Source organism: Labeo rohita, unplaced genomic scaffold (assembly GCF_022985175.1).
Source record: "Labeo rohita strain BAU-BD-2019 unplaced genomic scaffold, IGBB_LRoh.1.0 scaffold_751, whole genome shotgun sequence".
Taxonomy (NCBI): Eukaryota; Metazoa; Chordata; class Actinopteri; order Cypriniformes; family Cyprinidae; genus Labeo; species Labeo rohita.
Window position 1 is genome coordinate 10,334 of NW_026129691.1, and position 27,233 is coordinate 37,566.

Below are 27,233 nucleotides of genomic sequence, written 5' to 3' on the forward strand. Positions count from 1 at the left end.
GAATCATTTTGAAATGGGGTAAAATTAAATCTATTTTTGGAGAAAACTAAAATGTTTTTTGACCTTGCATACATGTAAACCTGTTTTGGGAGTCTATTAAAACAATATTAGCAACCTTTAAAATGGCATAATAGGGGCACTTTAACAAATAAAACAGGGGATTTAAAATAAATTATTAATTCACTTAGGCCTATATTTCTTCACGACAATTATTCATTCCTCAGTGAAACACCACTTATTATTATATCTTTATAATTATACTTACTATAGACTATTATTGATTTTAAATTTACTGTAGTAACTGATACAGAGACACTAATTTGGGCAAACAGCATAAATTACTTGTTTACGACTTGAAGCTTAAAGCGGAGGACTTGCAACTTAAATTGGATTTGCCTGTCTTGACTCCAGACTTGACTTGGGACTTGTCTGTCTTGACTCGGGACTTGACTCGAGACTTGAATGCAAAGACTCGAGACTTACTTGTGATTTGCAAAACAATGACTTGGTCCCACCTCTAATATATGTTATTCAAAAAACTCACAAAAGCAGGTAAAGAAATCTGAGATCTATTGATATTTGAACAAAATTTCTTTGTTTGACATGGTAGATGTAACATAGTGACGAGGGAGAAGTGAAGCGGGCGGATCCATCTGCATAACTTAATTGGCTTTAGACAGAGATGGAGACATGGTTGTAAAACAGGCAGCGTAAAACGTCCACAGCGAACGGAATCCAAGGGGCTAGGCAAAAGGGATGATCTGATAAGACAGGCTAGTGATCAAAGGGCAGGCAGCGAGACAGTCTAAACAATATAACAAGGTTAGAAAACAAGACGAGGATTAACTGACAAGAAACACGATAGAACTAGGCTAAGGATAGACAAGGTGGCTCCGTAAAGATGCAAAACACAATACAATACTCAGCGAATCGTGAGAGGAAGTCCGAGGCTTATATAAGGTCTCTGATTGGATGCAGGTGCTCAGCGCGATGGCTAATGGGGAACGTAGTATGGGGTATGGTGCAACAGTCAGTGTGATGTAAATGTCAGTGGAGTGAGAGGGCGACATCTGTTGGTGAACAGATCAAAGGTCACCGGGCAGATTTGTGACAGTAGACTTGATCATCAAATAAGTTAGTGTTGTCAAAAATAGGAGAAGAACCTTTAGGGCCGTACTAGCATAACACGTTTTTGTTTGTTTGTTTATTAAGTGAGATTTTAAATTCCATGTCGACCAAACAAAGTCTACTATAATTTTGTCCAGTGTTCTACAAACATCTAGTGCCATTGTAGGATAGATAACCTGAAATAACCCATCTGCTTTAGATTGGAACACTACCTGTTATTGACAGATTACGCTGAAACCAATATTTTAATTTGTGTCAGATAGAGAGTATAAGAGGTTCAAAATTAAGCTTGGATCTCTTTTTTTTCTAGCCCTGTTGGTACAGATATGGTTTTGTTTTACACTGTGGGGCTAATAACAGAGCTTGTGATACAAAAGCGTCAATCATTTTTTTGATAACAGAAGTGTTTACATAAAGTGTGAGATGTAAATAGTGACAATGTTATGAAGGATGATCAGATATTTTTGAATATAACCACATAGAGCAGATTATGTTCCAGGGTTAATTTATATTCTTCATATATTGTCAATATGAAAGTGATGTCACATCTAGCCAAGTATGGTAACCCATGCTCTGCATTTATCCCATCCAAATACACACACCTAAAGCAGTAGGCAGCCAATTTTACTGCAGCACCCAGAGAGCTTCTTAGGGTCTTTTTTCATTATGAATAGTCAATTTGTCACTCTGGTTTGTATTCATCACAAGAATTTCTTGTGTGTTCACTGTGGACTCTGAGTTGGATGTGATTTTGAAACCACCTTGAGTAAACAAGGTTTATTTGAAAACTGAGATTTCAGGTGACGGTAAATGAATCTTGCTTTCTGGAATACGCACCAGTAGTAACAAAGTCTTACCTTTACAGGATGGGTGTCTGCGTCTACAAGCTGCGAAGAAAGCAGCGTTTATGGTACTGCTTATATGGCACTTTTTGAACATCTCGGCTTGAACAAGACTGATGTTCCGAAAACCCACCTACTGCCCTACTTTATGGACCCTCCTACTGATGTTTATGTGGATCTGTATGTGACTTCCATCATAGAAGTGGTATGAGTCCAGCATGTTTTATCTTGTTACAAGTCATGAGTCTCAAATAGATGTAATGTAATTATTTAACACTTAATTTATCTGCAGAATGAAAAAGCCCAGAGCCTCTCAACACAGGTCAAAATGATGACTGTAAGTTTTTCATAAGATATTTTGCTCTTATTTTAGTGTGTCTAACATAGTTTGATATGACCAGAAAATTTCTATTATTCTATTATTCTATTATTTCTATTATTTAAATGCATCCTAAGACCCCGATCAGACAGAACACGTTTTTGCAGTGAGAGGCACCTTTTTTGAATTTTGAGTGAATTTTTGTTTATACACCCCGGGCGCCTCGCGTTTTAACCGCTTGCTGCGCCTTGTGTTTTTGCCAGAGTGCCTGAAGTTGAAAAAACTAACTCTGAGCAGAAAAGCGCCCGACGTCATTATGTTTTTTTCCATTGTTCAATCGAATGAATGGAGAGGCGGGCCTTCCGTTGTGGTGATGAAAGTTTACTGTTGCTTAGAAAGTCCGGAGACTGCAGTGATGGTTTTGGTAATATGACAGTTTACTTAACAGCAAAAAACTAAAATTTTAGAGCGCTGGTGCTATAATCCTTTGATTAGACTGACAGGACTGCTGATTTGATGGTTGCCTAGCAACATAAAAAAGCACAATGCACTGCTCTTTTTTTAAAAGTCACTAAAAAAAGGCAGTCCGGTGCGACTCGCGTTTTCAGACCTAAAAAACTTGTTCAGAGTGATCGGGGCCTAAGTAGTGCAGTGGTTGCTTCACCATTTTTTTATTGTTCCAACATTTTTTTTATATCATAGACTAGAGTAATTACCTCTATGTATTGGTAATGCGTTTGTGTCATTGGCCATAACAGCTTTTGGTTACACAAGTGATTAAAGAACCCCAGTGGTGGACGAAGTACACAAATTGAGTACTCAAATATTATTAACCCTTGAACTGTCACCGTCCCCTCAGTGGGATGTCTAAGTTTACTTCGCCATATTACAAATAAAGCCTATAATCTAATCATGAAAAACTATACATCGTTGGAAAGGTCTAAGACTCCTAAATAGATATTTTACCATATTTTTGTGTTGCAAATTATGTAGGAAAAGTAATAGATTAATGTCAAAAGTACAAAATCTGCATCATAACATGAGTTCTGAGCTTTGTCACAAAAGACTTTCGTCACAAAAGACGTTATCAAGAAATTATATAACACTTCAGAACTTATAATCTCAAAATTAATTTTTTGAAAGGCATTTTAAAATCAGACATGGCATTACCACAGAAAATGTACATTAAAATGATATTACAAAATATTTTCATTCATGAGTTATAAAAATTTAAGACTGAATAGTGCATTTTTATGTCTGTGTTGAAAAATGGGAGTGACAGTTAACAGGTTAAATACACCTTTAAAAAATTATTACTCCAGTAGAAGTATTAAGTACACGTCTTGAGTAAAATACACACTATTTAAACTATTATACTATTTTTTACACAATGCTATTATACTATTTGTGTGTAAATATGGTGAGAGCAATAAACCAGCAAAGAGTGCTATCACTAGCTGTTTTAACATGACAGTGCAATAGACAAATGGAATGTTCTTTCTAACAGCTACGGCGGAGGAATTTAAAATGTGTAGTGCATATACAAATTTGAATATCTGCATGTAGTCATGTACTGCAGTATGAATAATTATTATCACCACTGTTGAGGATCGTATGCTAAATGTTCATGTCTAAAAACCTGAGTCAATATAGTTCTTTTTTTTTTCCATATTGAAACCTTATAGGGTTTTTTTTTGTTTGTTTTTTAATCTTTGCAGTTGTGCAAAAGCTGAATGGCAGTCAAATAAATCAAATAGAGATACCAATTCATGACATTCATCCAAATTATAAGTAAAGAGTGTAAGATAATCTACTACCGCATGCTTTTGATTCAGTAACGCACAAATGCTTGCTGTAAAACAACATTGCAAGTGCTTAGAAGCAAATTACTTTAAATTACTCAAAGGGTCAAGAGACAAACTAAAGCACACCTTGACCACAATTATGGTGGCATCGTGTTCTCTCTTTCTTTGTTTCTTTTAACTCTCAATAAGAGATTCTGCAGACATTAACAGCAGGTGTTCATCACTAATGCACAATCATCACTTAATTAGTCACTTAATTACCTCATTAACTTTAACTCTTTGAGGACTTGGGATTTGACTCGAGACTTGCTTGTGACTCGAAAGGAATGACTTGGTCCCATCTCTGACCTCCTGTCTGAAAAACTAATTTGCTAATTAGCAAATCTAGGTGATTGGAACAAAATACTGGGGAGGACTTTTACTCATGGCACCTGGATTTGACACCTGTGGTGTTTGCTATCATTATTCTTGACCCTGGACTGTATATTGGATAAATGATTGTTTCTCTGCCTGCCCTGATCCAGATTTATCCACTGAACTTTGTTTGCTAGCTACCTGCGTCAACCCCTCACCTGTTTGTCTCGACACTGTAGCCTCTGCTGTTCTGTACACAGCCCTGTATTGTCTGACTATTCTTAATAAAGCTGCAAATGGATCCTAACTCTTCTGACGTTTCGCAACAGAAAGAAAGAAGGAAAGAAAGAAAGAAAGAAAGATGGTACAGCAATCAGCCTGAGGATTAACCCTTTCATAATCACTGTGAACCTTATATTCATAACTTTGCAGGCTTGGTCCAATAACATGGAGTGGTCGTGTGATCAGTTTTGTGGAATTGAAGCAGTTCCAGCAAAAAAAGATATGTTATGGTCTCCGGACATTATTATCAAAGAAAGGTATGTACATTTATTTATTTGTTTGTTTGGTTGGTTGGTTGGTTGTTTATTTGTTTTTGTTTGTTTAGCATCAAAACAGAGTTTGGAACAAAGGAGTCTCCATATGTACAGTTACTCTGGTGGGACCTGTCAGTCTCAGTTGATATTTTAGCTCTGACCACTGCTTGTAAGATGGACCTCTACAAATTTCCCTTCGACACTCAAAACTGCAATATAACACTTCACTCTGCAGTGCATACAAGTACATCTAAAATAAAATAAAATAAAACAAAAAATAAATAAATAAATAATAATAAAAATAATAATAAAGAATTTTTTTTTCTTTTGTTTCTGTTTTCTCACAGTTGATGAGCTTACCATTGATCCATTCTCTAATAATAAAAACATTACCCATGACTCCAAGGAGTTCTTTCAGGCCCAGGGAGAGTGGGAACTCATCAGTATAGATACTTCTAAATCTAATGCCAATCTTCTAGATCATTTACAGGATCTGCTGATATATAAGGTATGATATATACAGGATATGCTGATTTTACATTTAATACATTTAATTTTGTATTACATTCAAAGTAAGTGTTTTGTACCTTTTAGTAGGTGTTTACCACAGATAGTGTGCAAAACATGTGCCAGAATTAAATAATTTGATTTTCATTTTAACCTTTAACAGAGTGGGGCATACAAAATTCCAACACATTATGGCCCAAAAATACAAGAACATGTTTTTCTTCAAAGTACTGCTTTTATTTTCAATTTCACAATTTGTATCAGAAAATATATAATATAAATATTACATTCCGAAGTTTAATTTAAATTTAAATTTGAATATTCTATGGAGTACATGCACCTGAAAGGGTAATATCAGCAGGGACCAGCACATTGAAAGAGTCAGTTGGTGTGTTTGACTTTATACAGTGCTGTGCAGAATGATCAGCGTCTTACCTGTGCATGTTGGTTATGGCGAGGCATTAAAGAAAGCAAAGAGTGTCTGACTAATGGCATAACAGGAAAAAAAATGTAAAAATAAACTCAAATAGAAAATAGTAATTTTAAATTGTAACAGTGTTAATGTTTTTTGATCTGTCATGGTGGTCATGACAAGAGAGTGTTCCAAATTATTATGGAATTATAAAGGGAAGAGTTTATTTTATTTTATTTCTTTAAATTTCTTATATATTTTTTTGATAACTGGCATCAGTTTCAGTTTGTCAGCTATTCTTAAAGATATTGTTCCACATTAAGCTAGCTGGAGTTCTCATGCAATATAGGGAAAAATAAAGATCTTTCTGAAAAGGAAAAATATGAAAAGGAAAAACAAAAGGCATGAAACAAAATGTGAGTAGTGTCAGACCGTTTGGACTGTTTTGGTGTGTTTTTCCCCTGTGTTGCCCTTATTTGGTCTTCCTGTTCTGTTTCTCATTTATTTCATCACTGTTTGATTGTACCTGTCTTCCCCTGATTGGTTGTTTCCTTGAATTTTTTTTTGGTTGCGTCGTCTGTTTGATCGTTGGTTCTTAAAAGTCATTCAGTCAGTTTTGTATGCTTCTCCTTCGAGTTACGTTGTGTTTGCTGGTTCTCTGCTGTTTCCTGTCCGTTCCTGTTTCCCTGTGGATTATATTTAATAAACTCTATGCATTGGACCTCCTCTGTCCTCCTGCTCATTCCCCACACACAACACCGTGACAGAAGAACCGACCAACAACATGAATGCTGAGGCAGCGTTAATGCGTCTGAGGCAAGGCGGTCTGAAGTTTTCTAGAGCTAGCTAACCAGCTAAGCTGGCACGACGCAGCTTTAGGTGCTTGTTTTCTGATGGGGTTGGACGAGGACATTATTCGTTGCGATCCTCCCACTTGTGTTTATCCCCTGATCGAACTGGTTAATGTAGTATTTTATTTAAATGGATCCAACTTTGAAGTCGAGGAAATTTATAAGTCTCGTCGTCCAACCCCCTCAGAACCGCACCGCATCGTGTCAGCTAACACCATGCCGGGAACCCCCACATGCTACACCAATGGTTTGGACCGCCTGCCCCGCCCCAATCGAAACCCCCTGGTTCAAGGCTCCATCCATCTCCTCAGCCCAGAACGGCAGCTCTCGGACTCCAGCAGCACCCGCGGCCAGCTCTCGGACTCTAGCCGCACCCGCGGCCAGCTCTCGGACTCTAGCCGCACTCACGGCTAGCTCTCGGACTCCAGCAGCACCCGCGGCCAGCTCTCGGACTCCCGCCGTGCCTACGGCCAGCTCTCGGCCTCTAGCCGCACTCGCGGCCAGCTCTCGGACTCCAGCAGCACCCCCGCGCTCTGGATCAGCAAAAGGCAATATGGCAAGCCAAATAAACATTAAGAACTTAATGGACTTATGTGGATTATTATCTCCTTTGTTTCCGCTGGTTCCGTCCAGCTCTCCTTCGTCTCCGCTGGTTCCATCCGGCTCTCCCAAGCCTCCACTAATCCCGTCCATTCCTCCAGAGCCAGTGCTTTCTCCAGAGCCCGAGCTGCCTCCAGAGTCTGTGCTTCCTCCAGAGCCCGAGCTGCCTCCAGCGCGCCCTTCAGAGCCCGAGCTGCCTCCAGCGCGCCCTTCAGAGCCCGAGCTGCCTCCAGCGTACCCTCCAGAGGCTGTGCTTCCTCCAGAGCACCCTCCAGAGCCTGTGCTTCCTCCAGAGCGCCCTCCAGAGCCTGTGTATCCTCCTGAGCTCCCTCCAGAGCCTGTGCTTCCTCCGGAGCCGCCCAAGCGCCCTCCAGAGCGCTCTCCAGATCCGGTGCCTCCCGAGCACCCTCCTGTGCCTGCACCTCCCGAGCGCCCTCCTGTGTCAGCATCTCCTAAGCTCGGCTTTCCTGTACTCTCCTGGGCTGGCAAGGCCCTAAGTTTCCCCAAGAAAATTGGGGGGGCCGGGGGGGCTACCCCCTCAATCAGCCATGGCGTCATGGACTGTTGACTCGGCCATGCATGGCTCCCAGAGATCCCTGACCCGCCATGGCCGGATGGACTGTGTGCTCGGCCATGGCTTCCCGAACTCCCTGACCCACTATGGCTGTATGGACTCTGTGCTCGGCCATGGCCTCCCGAGATTCCTGACCCGCCATGGTTCTATAGACTGTATGCTCCGCTGTGGCTCCCTGATCCACCTTGGCACCCGGGATTATATGCTCCGCTGTGGCTCCCCGAGCTCCCTGACCCGCCCTGGAGGCATACCTCCCATCCCTCCTGTGTCTGCTCCAGGGCGCCCACCCCGGTGTATTTTGTTACGGCGCGAGTCACGCCTTATGGGGGGGGGGGTAATGTCAGACCGTTTGGACTGTTTTGGTGTGTTTTTCCCCTGTGTTGCCCTTATTTGGTCTTCCTGTTCCGTTTCTCATTTATTTCGTCACTGTTTGATTGTACCTGTCTCCCCCCTGATTGGTTGTTTCCTTGTATTTAAGTTTGGTTGTGTCCTCTGTTTGATCGTCAGTTCTTAAAAGTCATTCAGTCAGTTTTGTATGCTTCTCCTTCGAGTTACGTTGTGTTTGCTGGTTCCCTGCTGTTTCCTGTCCGTTCCTGTTTCCCTGTGGATTATATTTAATAAACTCTATGCATTGTACCTCCTCTGTCCTCCTGCTCATTCCCCACACACAACACCATCACTATCGAGTGAACAGATGAAGGCGTATAAAGCATATAAAAGCTTTATAATTCTGCAGGTTGTTACCCCCTTATTCCCCAAACATTGCATGTTGTTCCCTTATACCTACGCGTAGGTACTGTGCAGGTACTACATAGTTACAAATAATTATGCTGTAAATTCTGTTTAATTACGTATTACATTGCAGGCTGCAATCTAAAGAATTACCATTTTGGTACATATTTTTTCACACATTCTATGGCAATGAAATGGCTGGTAGGCCTCTGATTACAATTTGTTAATGTTTAATTAATTTGTCTCATTGTATCTTTTGTATTATTCCATACACAAAACTGTTATCACGCTCTCTCTCTAAATCTCAATAGCAATTTGTTTTTACTACTGTATTGTTTACACATTTTCTGTTTGTCCATGACAGATCACCATCAGGAGGAGACCTCTACTGTATGTCATAAACATTATAATACCAGTATTTTTCTTCCTTGTGCTGGATGTGACGTCCTTCTTCATAAATGCCAGTGGAGCAGATAAGCTGAGCTTTAAAGTGACTTTACTGCTGTCTATTTCTGTTTTGCTGCTGATTCTTAATGACACGCTGCCCTCTACAGCTGATAAAATCCCACTGATTGGTGAGTCTAACACTGACACCCTTATCATGGCTTAATAAGTTAGCCATCCAGAAGCCAGATGGTTCGAATTAGGCATTTAAGATAAAGTACAAAGAATGTTTTTTAGTCTAAAAAAAAGAAATGCATATATGCATAGTCTACCCAGTCAACAATTTGATCTCACACTGATCTCACCATGTGGTCACAATGTGACGTAACAGTGAGCTAAAAGTGTAACCTCACAGCGTCCTCAATGTGTGCTCACACTATGATCACAATGTGAAGTCAAAGTGCACTTACTGCACGGAGACTAGGTACCCAGCATGCATTGCTGCAGGAAGCTTTTGATTGTCACCATTGTTGAGATTCATACACTGATTCTTGATGTTTCTCTGTTTTTACATGACACAGCAGTTTAAAATGTTTGATTTATGCTTTCAAATTTCTTCATAAATTATTATACTGTATAAACAAAGAGCTATTATAATTGAATGTATATTGAATCTCGGTGATGATTGTGTTGTTATCATTAATAATCCCTTCTTGGTATTCCTTGCCATAACAAATGTGGTTTACAAACACAGTTACACATCAGTTGTACACAGCAAAATCCCCAGTGTTAATTTAACACTCTGAGTGTGGACACATATAAACACTGAAGCAGTGTTGAAGGTAATGAGATAATTAGGTGATTAACAAAGTGATGATTGATCATTATTGAAGACACCTGATGTTAATAAGCAGAATCACCAAAGGAGAAAAACAAAATTTTTAAGCAACCATTATAGTGGTCAGTGTTTGCATTAGTTGGGCTCTTGACCCTTAAATCATCAATATTAGGTCCTGTTTGGCTGCAATTACTGAGTTATAACAGCCAGATAAACAAAGAACAAAAGTCAGTAAGATGGCATTGACTGTGCTTGACTTAATCATCATATAGTGACTTCAGTATTTGACGTAGAATTTCCTTACAGATTACAAAAAAAAAAAAAAACTGTGAACAAAAGATCAATCAGTTTTGCCATAATCAGACAGATGATGAAAAACAGTTCATCTTAATTTAGACACACAGACATGAAGAATCAGTGTGAGAATCACAACAACGGTGACCATCAAAAAGCGTGTTGTAGCCAATCAGAACTCATCCATGACTCCCATCATGCATTGCGGCATGAATAAATTATGAGAGTTCAGAGTTGATGTGTTTATCTGAATATACCGTTTGTCACCATTGTTGAGATTCATGGGCTGGTTCTTGATGTCTATGTGTGCCTAGGTGAAATGCTTCTCTTTTTTTTTGAACAGGTTGTAAAAAAAAAAACTTTCCAAGCTGTAGAGGAAGTGCTGGATTTTCTGTGGATTGTCAAGGCTATTACAATAAGCAAAAAAAAACTAACTTAAGATTATACTCTAGGTGATTTATGTCAAACAAAGAATATGTTAAAACATAATCAGCTAGTGACTTGAGCTTTTGGCTTGTCTGGCTGTTTTAACTCAAATACAGCAGCCAAACAAAATTTAGTATTAAAGATTTAAAGGTCAAGAGCCCAACTAATGCAAACATTGACCACTATAATGGTTGCTTAAAAATTTTGGTTTTCTCCTTTGGTGATTCTGCTTGTTAACATCAGGTGTCTTCAATAATGATCAATCATCACTTTGTTAATCACCTAATTATCTCATTACCTTCAACACTGCTTCAGTGTTTATATGTGTCCACACTCAGAGTGTTAAATTAACACTGGGGATTTTGCTGTCTATGTTTGGAGAAGGTTCTTACAACATAAATTTGTTATCTGGGTGTGCACTCATACTGTGAGCTCATCATGTGACACCACTGTGATAGTGTTGAGAAACAGGAAGTAGAATGTCCCCTGGTGACCGATATTTGCAGTGCCTCCTCTCAACCTGCACAACATTTTGAATTCACAATGAGCTCACATATTACTCACACTCTTGAGTATCACACAATGAGAATGATGTGATGTCACTGTGAACATCGCATGATCTCACGTGTTGACTGGGTATTCACGTGTCTTGTGTTGGCAAACAATTTAAAGAGACACACACCAACATGAGTTGCTGAGAACAGAGATGTTTTTGACAAAGTAACAAGAGTGTTGTTTTACACGCCCATTGAAGAATTTTAACCAAAGCATGTTATAGACATGTCATGAAGATCCTCATGTGAACCTGTGGAAAATGGGCATCCAATGTCCCCTTTAAGCAATTGTTGGAGAGGGTCACACAGCTAGTGTTTATACTTTTCAAGAAAAAACAACCCTTTCCCTGGTGAAAAAATCAGCATATGCTGGTAGGTATGTTTTGATGCTGGGATGCTGGTTAGGTACACTGTTAAAAATTGCTGTAAAAAAAAACAGCCAAATTTTGACAGTAACATGCTGTTTTCCATTAAAACAGTGCATTCTGGGTATTATTTGTCATTTTCGAAAAAGTAGCCTGCTGCTATGTATCGTGAATTAACAGCGTTCAAAATCGACACTCAGAGACTGTGTTTAAAATCAAACTCTACACCCTCATTCACTATTCCCTACATGAGTTTACTAATATAGTCCACCTTGCAGAGATAATGAAAACTAATGAGTGACTTCAGACACTGACGAACAGCTGCTGTTAATGAGCAGAATCACTGATTGAAAGAGAAACAAGACAAACACAAGAACTATATAACTGACTTCAGCCACAGCCTTAGATGAAATCAACTGAAAATTTAAACAACTCCACACACAGCTTTACCAACTTCATGCATTTCTAACCAGACTGATTTTATTTCTGTCAGATGTCTATAGAAGATCTTATTGAGAATGAACAGATGTTTAGATGATGTTTTATTGTTTTGTTTGATGATACCATTGTGGAGATCAGTGTTTGCTTTAATTGGGCTCCTGACTCTTGATATTTAAACATGGATATATTTGCTGTAACTGGGTTTTTATGATGCCTTAGTTACAGCAATGCCAGTCAGTTGACGTCAGCTATGTTTAGTTGGGCATGAACATCATCTACTGAACTGGTTCTGAGTCTTGCAAGACTTATTATGAGTCTGTTTTTTTTTATGAGTCTTATTGTGAGTCTCTGAGTGTGTATTTGTTGTTGTTTGTTCTCACAAAGTGTGTTACAGCATGAGGTTTTTTGATAATGAGGCAACCAGAAAGTAAAAACTTAATAGTCAAAATTTAAAACTACTGTTCTATTTTTACTCAAATAGAGACATGAAGAATCAGCATATGAATCTCAACAATGGTGACAATCGAAAGCTTCATTCTGCAGTGCATGATGGGTATCAGCACACTACAAAACCTCACCCATGACTTGTTCTCACCATTGTTGAGATTCATACGATGATTCTTGATGTGTGTATCTAAATTATACCAAAGTTCTTCTTTCTTACATCTGCATACTCAGAATTTTTTTTTTTAAATCTAGCATTAATATTCAATAAAAGAAAAAAATACTTCAAAAAAGCTGTGTTATTACCACACCATAAACAATTCTAGTTTTTTTTTTTTTTTTTCAGTCTTTCATTTTTTGTCAGAACAAGCATGTTATAAACACACATAATTACAACAACTAAAGTAAGCTTAACTTTAAAATGTCAAGGTTCAACAGACCAACTAAAGTAAACACTGATCGCCACCGTGGTAGTGAAAGAAAAAAAAAATCTAAACCTCTGCAACTCTCTTCTGTAGACGTCTGACAGAAATAATGTCAGTGTGGTAATAATTGAAGCTGGTAATGCTTTTTTTCAAATTTTAATCAGATCTTGACAGATTTAATGTCTTCTTTTATTTCAGTTGATGTCATCTAAGACTGTGGCTGAAGTCAGTTGTTCTTGTGTTATTCTTTCATTCAGCAATTTTGTTTGTTAACAGCTGGTGTTCATCACTAATGCTCAATCAGAACGTGATCAATCATATAATTATCTCATTAACTTCAGCACTAATTCAGTATTACTCAAACACTCTGTAGTGTTGACACATTATAAGTGTTCATTTAAAATGAGGATTTTGCTGTGGGTTTTAAAGGGTTAAAGATGTACGATGGAAAAAAACAGCATGAAATGTAATTTAACAGTAATAAACTGTAATTAATGTACGGCAACACACTGTAGAAAAACAGTAACATGCTGGCAACCAAGCTGCCAGTAGATTACTGTTAATTCAAGAAAAAAACAGTAATATACTGTAAAACATAACAGTCAGATTTACCAAGCAAATCAAGTTATTTTCACTAAAATATTAGTGAATGTTCATAGAAAAACAATTATGCAAAGTCATTAACTGGTAAGGAGAGTAAATATTTGATTGTGCCTAACTGATGTGTTTTTGTACAAGAGAGATCTGTTAGTTTAATTTAGTTTAGTGGGTCACCATTGTGCTGGAGAGTAGAGCTTGTGCTTCAGGCAATGATGAGCCACAAGTACTGATGTTTTGTTGCTTTATTTAAAGACAGTAATTGTGGAATTGCTGATATAATGACAATCTCTTTACTAAACACTTTATTACAAAAATTTGTGCTATTGTTAGTTAATGACAATCTATAAAGATTTGAGTAAAAGTCGATTGCTTCTTTATCACACTTTAAGTGTTTGCGGGTTTATATTAAGAAATATTTAATTTGAGTCCACTAAGAAGAAATAAGTTCACTGTACTAACACCAGATAAACAATAGTTTTTTTAAAACTCAAATGGTTTGAAGCAATCAGTTTCCAAAATAAATTGAGTTACCACATGGTATAATAACGGTAACATACTGTAAAAATGAAGAGCTGTAAATTAACGGTAGAGAGCTATAAAATAACAGTATAATGCTGGCAACCACAGCTGCAGTAAATTACTGTTATTTTACAGTGCAATTTTTTACAGTGTAGGTTTTGATGCTGGTTTAAGCTGGTCCTTTGCTGGTTTATGCTGCTCCTTAGCTTGTTTAAGCTGGTCCTTTGCTGGTTTTTGCTGGTCATGTTGCTGGTCAAGAACCAGCGTGAACCAGCAAAGGACCAGCATAAACCAGCAAAGGACCAGCTTAAACCAGCATCAAAACCTACCTAAGCAGCATTCCAGCATCAAAAAACATACCTACCAGCATATGCTGTTTTTTTCACCAGGGTTAATGACTTGTAGTTGTTTTTATATTTATGGAATGAGAAAGTATTTTAACAGAAAAAAAAAACTGCAGATAAACAAATCACATGCCTTCACTTCAACATAATATAAACAAACAAAAAAAAGGTCACAGAAATGTTATTTCAAAGTAGTTTCAGTACAAAAAATTATAGATGATGTACTTACTCCATTGTCATTCAAGATGTCCATGTCCTTCTTTCTTCAGCTGCAAAGAAATTATGTTCTTTGAGGAAAACATTTTAGAAATGTTCTCCATTGAATTTCTATAGAGCCCGCGGGATCGAGGAAAAAGGGTCTTATCTAGTGAAACAATTGGCCATTTTCTTGGCCTGTATATATATATATCTTGTGTAGCTCTGTGTGTACTCTGTGCATTCCGATTCAATACATTTAGGGTCTGTAGAAAAACAGTCTCAAAACAGTGAAAAAACAGGTAAAACAGTAATGTAGGACAATTTTGAAGTTGGAGGAGAAAATGAGATGGAAAATGAGTTTTTCGACCTACCCTGTCTTGAACTTGACTGCACAGAGTATGCATACGCATGGCAGAGCGTGAGGATAAAAAGACAAGCGTTTGAGGATAAAAAAAATGCTCTAAAAAAATGCTGAGGTTAAAAAAGTATATTTTTTAAAATTATTATTATTATTATTATTATTATTAATGACCACTCATTTTGCTAGATAAAACACTTCTTTGTTTTGTCTTTTGTCTTCTTTTTTTGTTCTGGAAGTGAACTACAGTACTCCTTATTTTTAAAGACATTTTAGCTGTTTGTTCTCTTCACAGGGGTTTACTGCAGTGTAATTTTTAGTCTTATTGGTATCAGCATTCTGGAGACCATCTTTGTGACTTTTCTTATGGCTAAAGGAGCAGAGAAGAGATCAGTGGAAAACACAGCTGCTGTTAGTGGCCGAGATAGTAAGAGATGCTTTCTGTTTTTCTTCTTCTTTTTATATGAAAGTGTCTTCAATGATTCATCATTGCAACAATGTATATATGTGATAAAGCAGACCACACTAAAAACAGTGTTTATCCAGAGGAGACATGTTCTGTATTTCTACTTGTAGATGTGGGATACCTGCAGAGCCCTCCAGATCAGAATGGGGTGCAGAGATCACTGTGGACTACAGTGGCAAGAATCATAGATGTGACCTTCTTGGTTCTTTACCTAATCACCATTATTGTGTTTCTGACTATCCTTGGGAAGAGTTGGATTTTCTAATGTCTTGTATACATGAAATGCCACAAAATGTAGAGTTTATACATGGTTTATACCACCACTAGGGTGTTAAAAGTAATCCTTGAAACTGCATATCTTAAGCTCTTATTCCTTCCTCTTTTGCCGCTTCTACTTTTTTTCAGTACACACAAAAACTACAGCTGTCAAAGTGTGAGTCATTATGCTCTTTTTGTTTGCCAGAGTCAGAAAGTAAAAGTCCTGTCATATGTTTACTACACCCATGAACTCAGCCAGCTGATCTCACCAGAGGTGGAACCAAGTCATTCCTTTCAAGTCACAAGCAAGTCTGAAGTCAAATCCCAAATCCTCAAAGAGTTCAAATTAATGAGATAATTAAGTGAATAATTAAATGATGATTGTGCATTAGTGATGAACACCTGCTGTTATTGAGAATTACATAGGATCAAATGTTTATGTTTTATTGGTTAAAATGATGCCACCATCATGAAGATCAGTTTTTGCTTTAGTTGGGCTCTTGTCCCTGGACTTTCTTCATTATGTGTATTCACATGGCACTGCATGTAGTGCTGTAAAGCAATGAGATTAGTGATGTGAAGTGAGCACCTATTAGTTGTTTTGTGTGGTGAGATAGTAAACATCTGCTGGCATGATTATATTTTACATTTACTTTTTTATATACATTTACTTTTTTGTTTACATTCATATGTTTATATATATAAACATTTTAACTCTTCTATTGTTTAGACATACAGACATCAAGAACCAGCTTATGAATCTCAACAATGGTGACAAAATTCTTCATGCTGGGAAACACCATAGTAAAAACTCCTATCATGCACTGCACCATGAATAATAATTGTCACCACTGTTAAGGATCATATGATAAGTGTACGTCTAAAAGCCTGAGTTAATTGAGTGTTTGTTAAGTAATGTGGTGCTGGACAAGAAAATGATAATTGATTGAAACTAGCAAACAACGTTTTTCCGGAAATTTCTCTGAGAGTTTTTTTTCTAGAGTTTCTATAATGTTAAAGTTTTCGGGGTTAGCATTGGGCTGAGGAGTAGACAGTACGAAGTTAAACACTAAATTAAATAATACCTGTTACAAAAGGTTTATTTTATTTATTTATTTATTTATTTATTTTGGGTGTATGAGTATTTACTTGTTTAATAAATTATGTTTATGTTATTACACTGATCAGTGAAAACTATTATTATTTTTTTATGTTTTATTTTTTTCTGGTAAGCACACAGATACGCATTTTCAATAATGGTCAATCATCACTCAATTAATTACTTAATTACCTCATTAACTTTAACACTCTTGAGTACGGACTCAAATAAACTCCCTGGAGAGTTCATTTAACACTAGGTTTTTTGTTGTGTAGGCAAAGAAAATTTTAAACTAATGTTTTAATGTTTTAACTTTAAGCCAAATAACTCAACCCATTTACAGACTTAATACACAGACAACTGAAGATAATAAATCATATCAATATCACTTATGTGCCTTCTCAAAAGCTTGCGTTCTGCAAGTGATTGTGCCATTCCAAAAGCCCTATTCGCACAGGGTTAGTATTATCTGGGGACCTTGTGTGATTTAGAAATGTTCCCCCAACATCTGAATTTTGTGTGGCACATTTGCACGGGATAAACAAAGCCTGTGATTTTACTCTAATTTACGGACTTATCTCCCGGATATGATGTCAAGCAGTGGTGTAGTGGTGCCTGGAAAAATTACTATACTCTTAATGTATTTAAGGTATTGTTTTCATTATAATGTACTGATTTAAATTAGTAATCAATAAGTAATTATTATTTTACCACTCTGCGCACCTCCCCTGACATGCTCTCGCGTATGAACAGGCGGCATTTCTGTCACTGTCGGCATCCTCTCTGACTGGGGTGCGAAACGAAGCAGGCGCAATCATATTTTCAAAGGAAGCCAGCCCTGACCACCTGAGTGTCTTTACTGGGTGTTTTTAGGGAATATTTGTATTTATTCATGTGCGATTGGATTAGCTATTCATATGGTGGACTGTCATGATTTGGGCTAATGAAAGACACTACTGGATTATGTGCATCAGAGTGGATTTTGAAGTGGGTATATGCATCAGCGATAGCCTTGTGGGCAGTGTGCCGATATATGGTGCAGTTGTACTTTGGGTGTCCTGAGTTCGAATCCCGACTTGTGGACCTTTTCCGATCCCATCCCCCTCTCTCTCTCCCACTTTCTTCCTGTCACATCTCAACTGATCTATCATGAAAAATGCAAAAACACCAGAAAAAAAAGAAGCGGGTATATGCAAAGCCGACTGATAAAGAAGTGGGTATTACACCGTATACTCTGCACTAGACCATGGATGCCAAGGCTTTGCGTAACATTATATATCATAAACAGAAGAATGTTCCTTACCACACGCTGCTTTACATGTCATCCATCTTCATCCATCCATCCATCTAATGGTTTTCAGCTTTCTCTTTATGCAAAAAATGCAAATTGAACTGTAGTATGGTGTATAGCGATATGACCCAGCACCCATACTTTCAAAACACTTTGCAGCCTCCATTCTTCACGAAAGATGGATAAAAAGTTGTGCAGGAAACAAAAACTTTGAAACAAATCACATACAACCCCACCAACTGCTGGCCAAATCACAGAGATTAATAATAATATATCACAGTGTTTGGCAAAATATGGTAGGTCATTTGCGGGGGAAGTTTTATAAATTACAGACATGGCCGACTGTCACGGTTGTGTCAGACTGAGACAAACGAAGACGAGATATAATTAACAGTCTTTAATATAATCCAAAAACAAGGGTAAACAGGAACAGCAGGAAGACACACCAAACTACATCAAGGTCCAACGACAAACACTGAACTGAATTCAAGTTATAAAGGGGTGCAAACGATACATGGACAGGTGTGGGTAATTAACCAATAAAGACTTAACAAGAAACGGAACAGGAAAACCATATAAGGACACAAGGGAGAAACCAACATAACAGTCCAACGGGGGTGTGACAAGGGTAAAACCAACACAGAACGGTGCAAGGGGTCTGACACTACTCCCCCCTCCCGGAAGGTGCGACCTCACGCTGTAGAATAAACAAAACAAAAGAGTGGATGTGAGCAGGCAACAAAAAGTTCAAAGTAGGAGGAGGCTCAGGCAGAGGACGGACTCCCGGGAGGAGGACAACAAACAGAGTCCAGGGTGGTGACGACGGAGGATTGAGCCAAGGAGGAGACAGAAGTGTCCAGGGTGGGTCTGACGGAGGATTGAGCCAAGGAGGAGACAGAAGGAACCCGGAGCAGGAGGAGCCAGGTGAGACCCAGATCGCAGCCACGATGGTAGTCCACGGTGGAGCCGACGGAGGGAGGAGCCATGGTGGAGGAATGGCTGACGACTCCAGGGGGCCGACTGACGGTGACGGAGCAGGTGGAGGTGGAGCCCGAGGCGGAGACGGAGAGCCGAAGATCCAGGGCGACACTGAGGATCCGAAGGGCCAAGGCGGAGCCCAAGGCTCTGGTGACCGAGGCAGAGATTCGGAGGGCCGCAGTGGAGCCGGACCGACGGCAGACTGAGGCGGAGCTGGAGGGAGGGAGGAGCCCAACGGAGCCAGTGGGACGGAGCGACGAGGCGCAGCCAAAGGAGTGGAGTCCTGAGGCGATGGCGGGACGAAGACCGACCAAGGCGGAGCCGGAGAGATGATGGAGCCCGGTGGAGCTGGTGGACCGATGAGCGACGATGGAGATGAGGGAGCTGAGAGCCGGGGTGGAGCCGCTGGGTCGAAGGGCCGAGGCGGAGTCCAGGACTCAGAGGCTGGAGGCGGAGGCGAGGGATCCTCCAGCCATGACGCCGATGGAAACTGGCAAACCCGCGGCGAATCCACCGCACAGATGGTGGGCTGAGGATGAGTAGCGGGACTGGCAGGAGACAGCGGTGGTAAGGCTGATGCAGCAGCGCCGACAGGAGGAGATAACACAGGGAGGGTGGGTAGGAAATCCAGGCCGGTTTATTGTTCAGAGCAGGCAGGAAATTTCACATGACTATCCTCAGTGAAATTGGTTAAGTCCAGTTCAATTTCTAATTTCTAGTCCCAGTTCCAGACTCCTCTCACCCTCAGCGGTGCAGTGGGCAGTGCTGTCCTCAGCACCCTCACGCTCCACTGGAACATCCCCCGTCGCAGGCATTGTGGCCGGCTCTCGCACCAGGTCGAACTTGATAGGCTCCGGCTCTGTAGCGTTCTCTAGCGCTGTCACTCCTAGTGGTGATGACTCTGTCGCTATCGGCTCGGGCTCAGGCTCCGTGAGTCGGGGTGGTGGTGGGCTGGGCTCTGGGTCTTGTTGCGAGACGTCTGCGAGGTGTGGCTGAACGAGATCGCTGTCCTCCTCCGCTTCGCTCAATGTGAACGTCGATCCGCTCATCCACAATGCGAGGTTTATGTAATTTTGTAGAATCCAGCAGGGATCTCCGTGGGGAATGACGAAGCGGAGGTCATCAAAGTCCTCAAAGAGTAAAAGTTAATGAGGTAATTAAGTGACGACTGTGCATTAGTGATGAACACCTGCTGTCAACAAGCGGCATCACTGAAGAAAAGACAAACACAAGAATTGACATCAGACACAGCCTTGGATAAAATTAACTGAAAAAACAAAACAAAAAGAGCTGAGACTGACTTTATTTTATACTATACGATCCTCAACAGTGGTGATAATAATTATTCATACTGCAGTACATGAGGAGAGTTTATCCTATGTTGTATACCCAGCATGCATTGCAGTATGAAGTGTTTTGTTGATTGTCACCATTGTTGAGATTTATATGCTGGTTCTTGATGTCTGTGTGTGTCTAAATATAACAGATGTTCAAATTTGTATATGCACTACTCATTTCAAATTCTTCCATTGTAGCTGTTAGAAAAAACATTCTACTTGCTAGTGATGGGAAGTTCGGCTCCCTTAAAAGAGCCGGCTCTTATGGCTCCCAAATGGCTCTTTATTATCACTCAAAGCCTTTTATTTTAGCCCAATTTATCAATTGTAAATGTTTTGTGTATTGGTAAGCAACTTTTTAATTCCTTATTTTTCATAAAAAAAAATACACAGTTACTATTATTTAACATTTTAATAAAACTTTAATTGAACAATTGAACACAACCACAGCAAACAAATCAAATAACCTAAATAAAGGGAAAAGTCTTAACATATATAATAAACATACACTACCGTTCAAAAGTTTGGGGTCAGTACATTTTTATTGTTTCTTTTTTTTTTTTTTAAGAAATTAATACTTTTATTCACCAAGGATGTATTAAGTTAATAATTAAAAGTTTATTAAAAGTTAATAATAAATAATTTACATTGTTATAAAATATTTATATTTTGAATAAACACTGTACTTTTTAAACTTGTTATTCATGAAAGAATCCTGAAAAAAAAAAAAAAAAAAAAATCACAGGTTCCAAAAAATATTTGGCAGCACAACTGTTGATATTATCCAACATTGATCATTCTAATAAATAAATCTGCACATTAGAATGATTTCTGAAGGATCATGTGACACTTAAGACTGGAGTAACAGCTGATAAAAATTCAGCTTTTCATCACAGGAATAAATTCTATTTTAAGCTATGTTAAAATAAAAAACATTATTTTATATTGTAAAAACATTTTGCAATATTACTTTTTTCTATATTTTTAATCAAATAAATGCAGCCTTGATGAGCATAAGAGACTTCTTTAAAGACTATTACAAGTCTTACTGACCCCAAACTTTTGAACGGTAGTGCATATAACAAAACACTTTTGTCTTTAGTGCAGGTTGGCATTGAGAAATATGAGATGCCTCAGCTTGGATGGGCTGATGCGATTTCTCCTCTCTGTAATTATTTATCCTGTTTTTGAGAAGACTCTCTGAGGGCACCGATGTTGCAACAATGCAGAGTCTTCCTACCATTACCTTAACCAGGCGCATTTGGACTCGCATTTAATGCCGTCTCCCCCGCCTCTCTCTGTCGCTCTGTGTACCTGGCCTGTACCTGTGTACCTCACCTGGCATACGCCCCCCCTTTCCTACTTTCACATAATGTGACCGACGGGGAGAGCCGACACATCACTACTACTTGCATGCTGCAAAACCTAAACAGATAAGAGAGGGAGACAAAAAAAAAAGTTACTTTAGATGCAGTCAAGCAAGTTCATGATGATTACACTGTCATGTTAAAACACCTAGTGACTGCTCACTTTGCTGCTTTGATTTCACTGCTTGATAACACCACATGCATTGTTATAAAAAGAGATCTAATATAACAAGTTCAAGGGTCAAGAGCACAACTAAAGCACACACTGATCTCCATGATGGTGGCATCATTTTAACCACTAAAACATCAACATCTGATCCTCTGTAATTCTCAGTAACAGCAGGTGTTCATCACTAATGCACAATCATCATTAAATTAGTCACTTAATTATTTCATTAACTTTAACTCTTTGAGGACTTGGGATTTGACTTCAGACTTGCTTGTGACTCGAAAGGAACGACTTGGTCCCATCTCTGCTACTGGTAGAATGACCTGCCCAACTCAATCCCGGTCCTTAGCCATCTTCAAAAATCAGCTAAAAACACATCTCTTCCATCTTTATTTGACCCCCAAACTCTAGCACTCTATATTCTAATTATATTCATAAAAAAATAAATAAATAAATAAAACATTGACCCTTTTAGACTTGCACTCTATTCATTTACTAACTCTATTAAAAAATACTCTCACTAGCTTCTTTATTCCTTTTTATTCTATATATTATGTTTGTATTTATCTATTTTATTTTTATTTAATATACAATTATCAAAAAAGAAAAAGAAAAGAAAAACTAAACACTAAAGCTTGCTCCTTTTTCTTTTCTATCTGTTTTCTTTTTATTTATTATATAATTTTAAAATAATACATTTGCATGTCATTGTTCTTTTGTTGATTTGGGTTGCTTCCATTGTCCTCATTTGTAAGTCGCTTTGAATAAAAGCGTCTGCTAAATGACTAAATGTAAATGTAAATGTCAATACAGTAATGTATTTTGCCTTTGTTGACCAGTACAAAAATGAATAGATAGAAATGATGTGTGGCCTAAACCATGGCATCACATCATGTATTCATAATTTAATAAAAGGAATAAAAGAATTAAAGGAATAAAAGGTGTTGCAGAATTACTGCGAAGTCTGAAACGAATGGAATTTGTGGAATTTGAATGTGATTCGACATGACTGAACGAATTCAGTGCAATGATTCGTTGTTTCTGGCTTTGATTCCTATGATTCGTTCTTCTGTGTGGTAACGTAAACAAACAGAAAGAAATGAAAAGCATCAGAAATAGCCAGTAAGATACGGAAGAGATGAGAGCACATGGCAAGTGCACGCTGAGCGCACGTTGAGTAATATTGCGTGCAGCATTGTTTTAATGTCCATTTGCATGTTTCTTCTCTAAAATGGACTACCTCAGTGGTTCCCAACCTCGTTCCTGGAGGCCCCCAACACTGCATGTTTTCCACACCTAATTCAGATCATCAGCTCATTAATAGAGACTCCAAGACCTGAAATGGGTGTGTCAGACAAAGGAGAGATGCAAAATGTGTAGTGTTGGGGGATCTCCAGGAATGTGGTTAGGAACCACTAGACTCTCTGATGATGGATGTGAGTCAGAGAAGATGGCAAACGAAAGCACAATGATTAATCAACCTAAGACGCTGATGGTAGGATTAAGAGCATTTAATTTTGAATTGTACTTGATTGATGCCATCTTCTGTTACGTGGAGGACTTTGAAACATTCACGTTATACACAATAATGTTATATTAGTTGTAACAATGTGCGTGTGCAAGTGAATATTATTAGTATAATGAAGAAGCATATTATGTATAATTATTATTGCACAAGATGTTCTATGTAAATTAGTTAATTCTTTGTTTGCTTTTTTTTTTTTTTTTTTTCTTAAAGGTTAACAACCTAACTGAACCTAACTGATCCTAACTGAAGCTAATTAAAATTAAAACTATGAGGTTTTCCAGTCTGTCTGAGCTTAAGTGGTTGAAAATTCACTGCAGTCAAGAATGTATCTAGTTTATGTGAATTGCATCTGCTGGTTAAAGGATGTTTAATATCACTGCAATCAAGAATGTATCAAGCATTTTAAAGACTGAAGCCAGTAAAAGCTTTTGAGTTGATCTCTGTGTCTGTGGTTGACTAAGCCCTTTTCGAGTTTGAGGCAGTTTATGCTGATGGGTAAATGTTACTAGGTTAAACTGGTGTGCAGAAATCTGACAAACACTCAGACAAAAGTACATATATTTTTACCTTACTTGCTGGTCTTGTTTTCTCGTGAAGTGGATCAGCACACAGCATAGATGTTCTCCAGAACTCTTTCACTCTTGCGGGTTCATCCCCAGGCAAAACCCGCGGTGCTGCCCTGCTGCTTCCGTGTCTTCCTCGGACGTGAGTGGCACAGCGTGGTGCAACTCGACAAAAGCCAATATAAACCCATTATGTATACTATCTACAGTGGATGCGGAGAGTAAAGTGATGCCCCAGTATATTTCTGATGTACAGACGTACTTCAAGCGCTTGCGCTGTGTCTGACACCACCTCCACCCTCAGTAACAAAAAATAAAAAAAAGAGGGACACAGTCATGGGTCCTCATTGTGGGCTGACTCTTAACAGAAGAAATGTAAAGCTGCATATTCTGAGATGACATACACCAAGAAAAATGGACATTACTGCCCAGAACCACCTTAAGTCACAGTGTGTGGATAATACAAATAGTGTCTGCGGTAGCCAAATTTTCAGCACCCAACACTCCAATCCACATCATCAAAAAGATGTGGGGCTCAGAACAAGAACAACATGTGAACTTCACATCTGCAGAATTAACACAGAACTTGCAGAAAGATCAAACATCCATTCATATGAGTGCCATCACCTTCAATCACTTGCATACCACCCACCAGCTGAAAGAGATATTCCCTTACTGAGAGCAAGTTTTACAGACCATGGTTTGATGATTGTTGGTTGATGCAGGAGCCCCTCTCTCCTGCCTCGTGACTGTTTGTGGACCCAGCTACAAAAAGTACATTTCTGTGTTTGAGCCCAGCATTTCCTACACTGTTAGAAAAAAAGGTACGGCTCTGTCACTGGGGCAGTACCCTAAGGTACAAAAGTGGAAAGGTACCAATATGTACTTTCAAAGTACTAAAATGGACCTTTAAGAGGTAGGTGAGCAGAGGTGGGTAGTCCAGGGGTCAGAAAGTAAAAGTCCTGCCATATATTTGTTCCACCCATGAACTGATGAAATGATTTCACCAGAGGTGGAACCAAGTCCTTCTGTTCAAGTCACAAGCAAGTCTCAAGTCAAATCCCAAGTCCTCAAAGAATTAAAGGTAATTGATAATTAAGTGACTAATTTAATGATGATTGTGCATTAGTGATGAACACCTGCTGTTACTGAGAATTACAGAGGATCAGATGTTGATGTTTTATTGGTTAAAATGATGCTACCATCATGGAGATCAGTGTTTGCTTTAGTTGGGCTCTTGACCCTTTTAGCAATTCAAAGTAAATTGCTTCTAAGCAATTACAATATTGTTTCACAGCAAATGTTTGCACATTATTGAATCAAAAGCTTATGGTAGTAGAGATAACATGTTAGATAACATGTTTTGCTTTTAAACCATTTGAGTGAACATCATGTAATGGCTATTCTTTGGTTTGTAGATTGACACAAATTATCGAACAACTGGATAAAAAGCTGAATTAGGAAATGCCACTGTAAAGCTTAAATATTATGGGGTTCCATTTGTGCCAAAAAAGAGGTGACTGCTTTGTGCTTTGTACTACACGTTTGTCTTTGTCTTCAGTTATTGCCTAATTGTTCAGGTAAATCAGTATATGTTGACGTGCATGTTGTCTGTTGACGTCGTCTTAATCTGTCGTCCTGTCGTCTTTTTCTCTGTTTTTTTTACTATTGTCCTAACTGTCATTTTGTTCTGTCGACCTGTTCTGTCATCCTTACTGTCATCTTGTTCTGTCGTCTTGTTCTGTCGTCCTAACTGTCGTCTTGTTCTGTCATCCTTACTGTCGTCTTGTTCTGTCGTCCTAACTGTCGTCTTGTTCTGTCGTCCTAACTGTCGTCTTGTTCTGTCGTCCTGTTCTGTCATCCTAACTGTCGTCCTGTTCACCGCGGTCAAGTGAGCCGCCAGCTGGATTTGCTGCACGTCTATTAGTGGAATTACGGTACGGAGACAAGAAGCGGCCAAAAAGCTGACGAACATCTATATTTCAGCGGTTAAAATTTAAATGTGCTAGAAAACAGGGAAAAAGTATTTACAAAACGTATATATATATATATATATATATATATAGTTCATTATAGAAGATACAATTATATTACTTTTGAATACATTATACTGTAAAGTTTTCTGAAAAAATAAAGTTTGTTAAAATACATTCTAACACTGAATGTTTGCTCCTTTTTTTCTACATGCATTATTAAAATTTCTTATTAAAAGTTTCTTATTACTGTCTTAGAAAACTTTACAGTATAACAGTTAGGACGACAGAACAGGACGACAGAACAGGTCGACAGAACAAAATGACAGTTGGGACAACAGTAAAAAAACAGAGAAAAAGACGACAGGACGACAGATTAAGACGACGTCAACATATACTGATTTACCTGAATAATTAGGCAATAACTGTAGACAAAGACAAAGACAAATGTGTAGTACAAAGCAAAAAGCAGTCACCTCTTTTTTGGCACAAATGGAACCCCATAAAATATTGGAGGGAAACTGGCAGCAACTCAGGCTTTTAGACCTGAACACTTATCATACGATCCTCAACAGTGGTGACAATAATTCTTCATGCTGTAGTGCATGATGGGAGTTTTTACTATGGTGTTACCCAGCATGCATTGCAGCATGAAGAATTTAGTTGATTGTCACCATTGTTGAGATTCATATGCTGGTTCTTGATGTCTGCGTGTGTCTAAACAACACAAAAGCTAAAATATTTACATGCCTCACGTATAAAAGAACTCTCTTTAATTTTGAATTATCACAACTAAACTATAATTCCATGCCAAGCTTCACAGGACTGGTTTTTCAAAACCTAAACTTGAACACAAATAAAGTTACTTTACATATAATCATATAATAAACACGGTCTTGATCTCACCCTTTTACAACGCAACATACAGAGAGAGATCTAACATAATTAGTCAAGGGTCTAGAGTCCAACTAAAGAAAACACTGATCTCCATGATGGTAGCATCATTTTAACCAATAAAACATCAACATCTGATCCTCTGTAATTCTCAATAACAGCAGGTGTTTATCACTAATGCACAATCATCATTTAATTAGTCACTTAATTATCTTATTAACTTTAATATTTTGAGGACTTGGGATCTGACTTTAGACTCCCTTGTGACTTGAAAGGAAGGACTTGGTTCCACCTCTGGTGAAATCAGCTGACTGAGTTCATGGGTGCAATAAACATATGGCAGGACTTTTACTTTCTGACACCTGGACTACCCACCTCTGCTTACCTACCCCTAATGGTACATATTAGTACCTTAAAGGTCCATTTTAGTGCTTTGAAAGTACATATTGGTACCTTTTCA

The 27,233-nt window shown here is 38.5% G+C and overlaps 1 protein-coding gene across 1 annotated transcript; it reads left to right on the forward strand.

The window, feature by feature from the left end:
- Positions 1-2,280: 2,280 nt before the first annotated feature.
- LOC127161847 (5-hydroxytryptamine receptor 3A-like) lies at positions 2,281-15,675 on the forward strand. The gene is made up of 7 exons (XM_051104602.1): positions 2,281-2,307; positions 4,881-4,987; positions 5,056-5,228; positions 5,332-5,492; positions 9,025-9,235; positions 15,146-15,277; positions 15,427-15,675. The coding sequence occupies exons 1-7, from the start codon at positions 2,299-2,301 to the stop codon at positions 15,579-15,581; spliced, it is 948 nt and encodes a 315-aa protein (XP_050960559.1). The 5' UTR covers positions 2,281-2,298; the 3' UTR covers positions 15,582-15,675.
- Positions 15,676-27,233: the final 11,558 nt, after the last annotated feature.

What these genes read in the sequence shown, in the direction of transcription:
- LOC127161847 (XM_051104602.1), top strand. An exon ending in AGGATCTGCTGATATATAAG is followed by an intron (nt 5,493 to 9,024) that starts GTATGATATATA and finishes TGTCCATGACAG; the next exon opens with ATCACCATCAGGAGGAGACC. An exon ending in TGATAAAATCCCACTGATTG is followed by an intron (nt 9,236 to 15,145) that starts GTGAGTCTAACA and finishes TTCTCTTCACAG; the next exon opens with GGGTTTACTGCAGTGTAATT.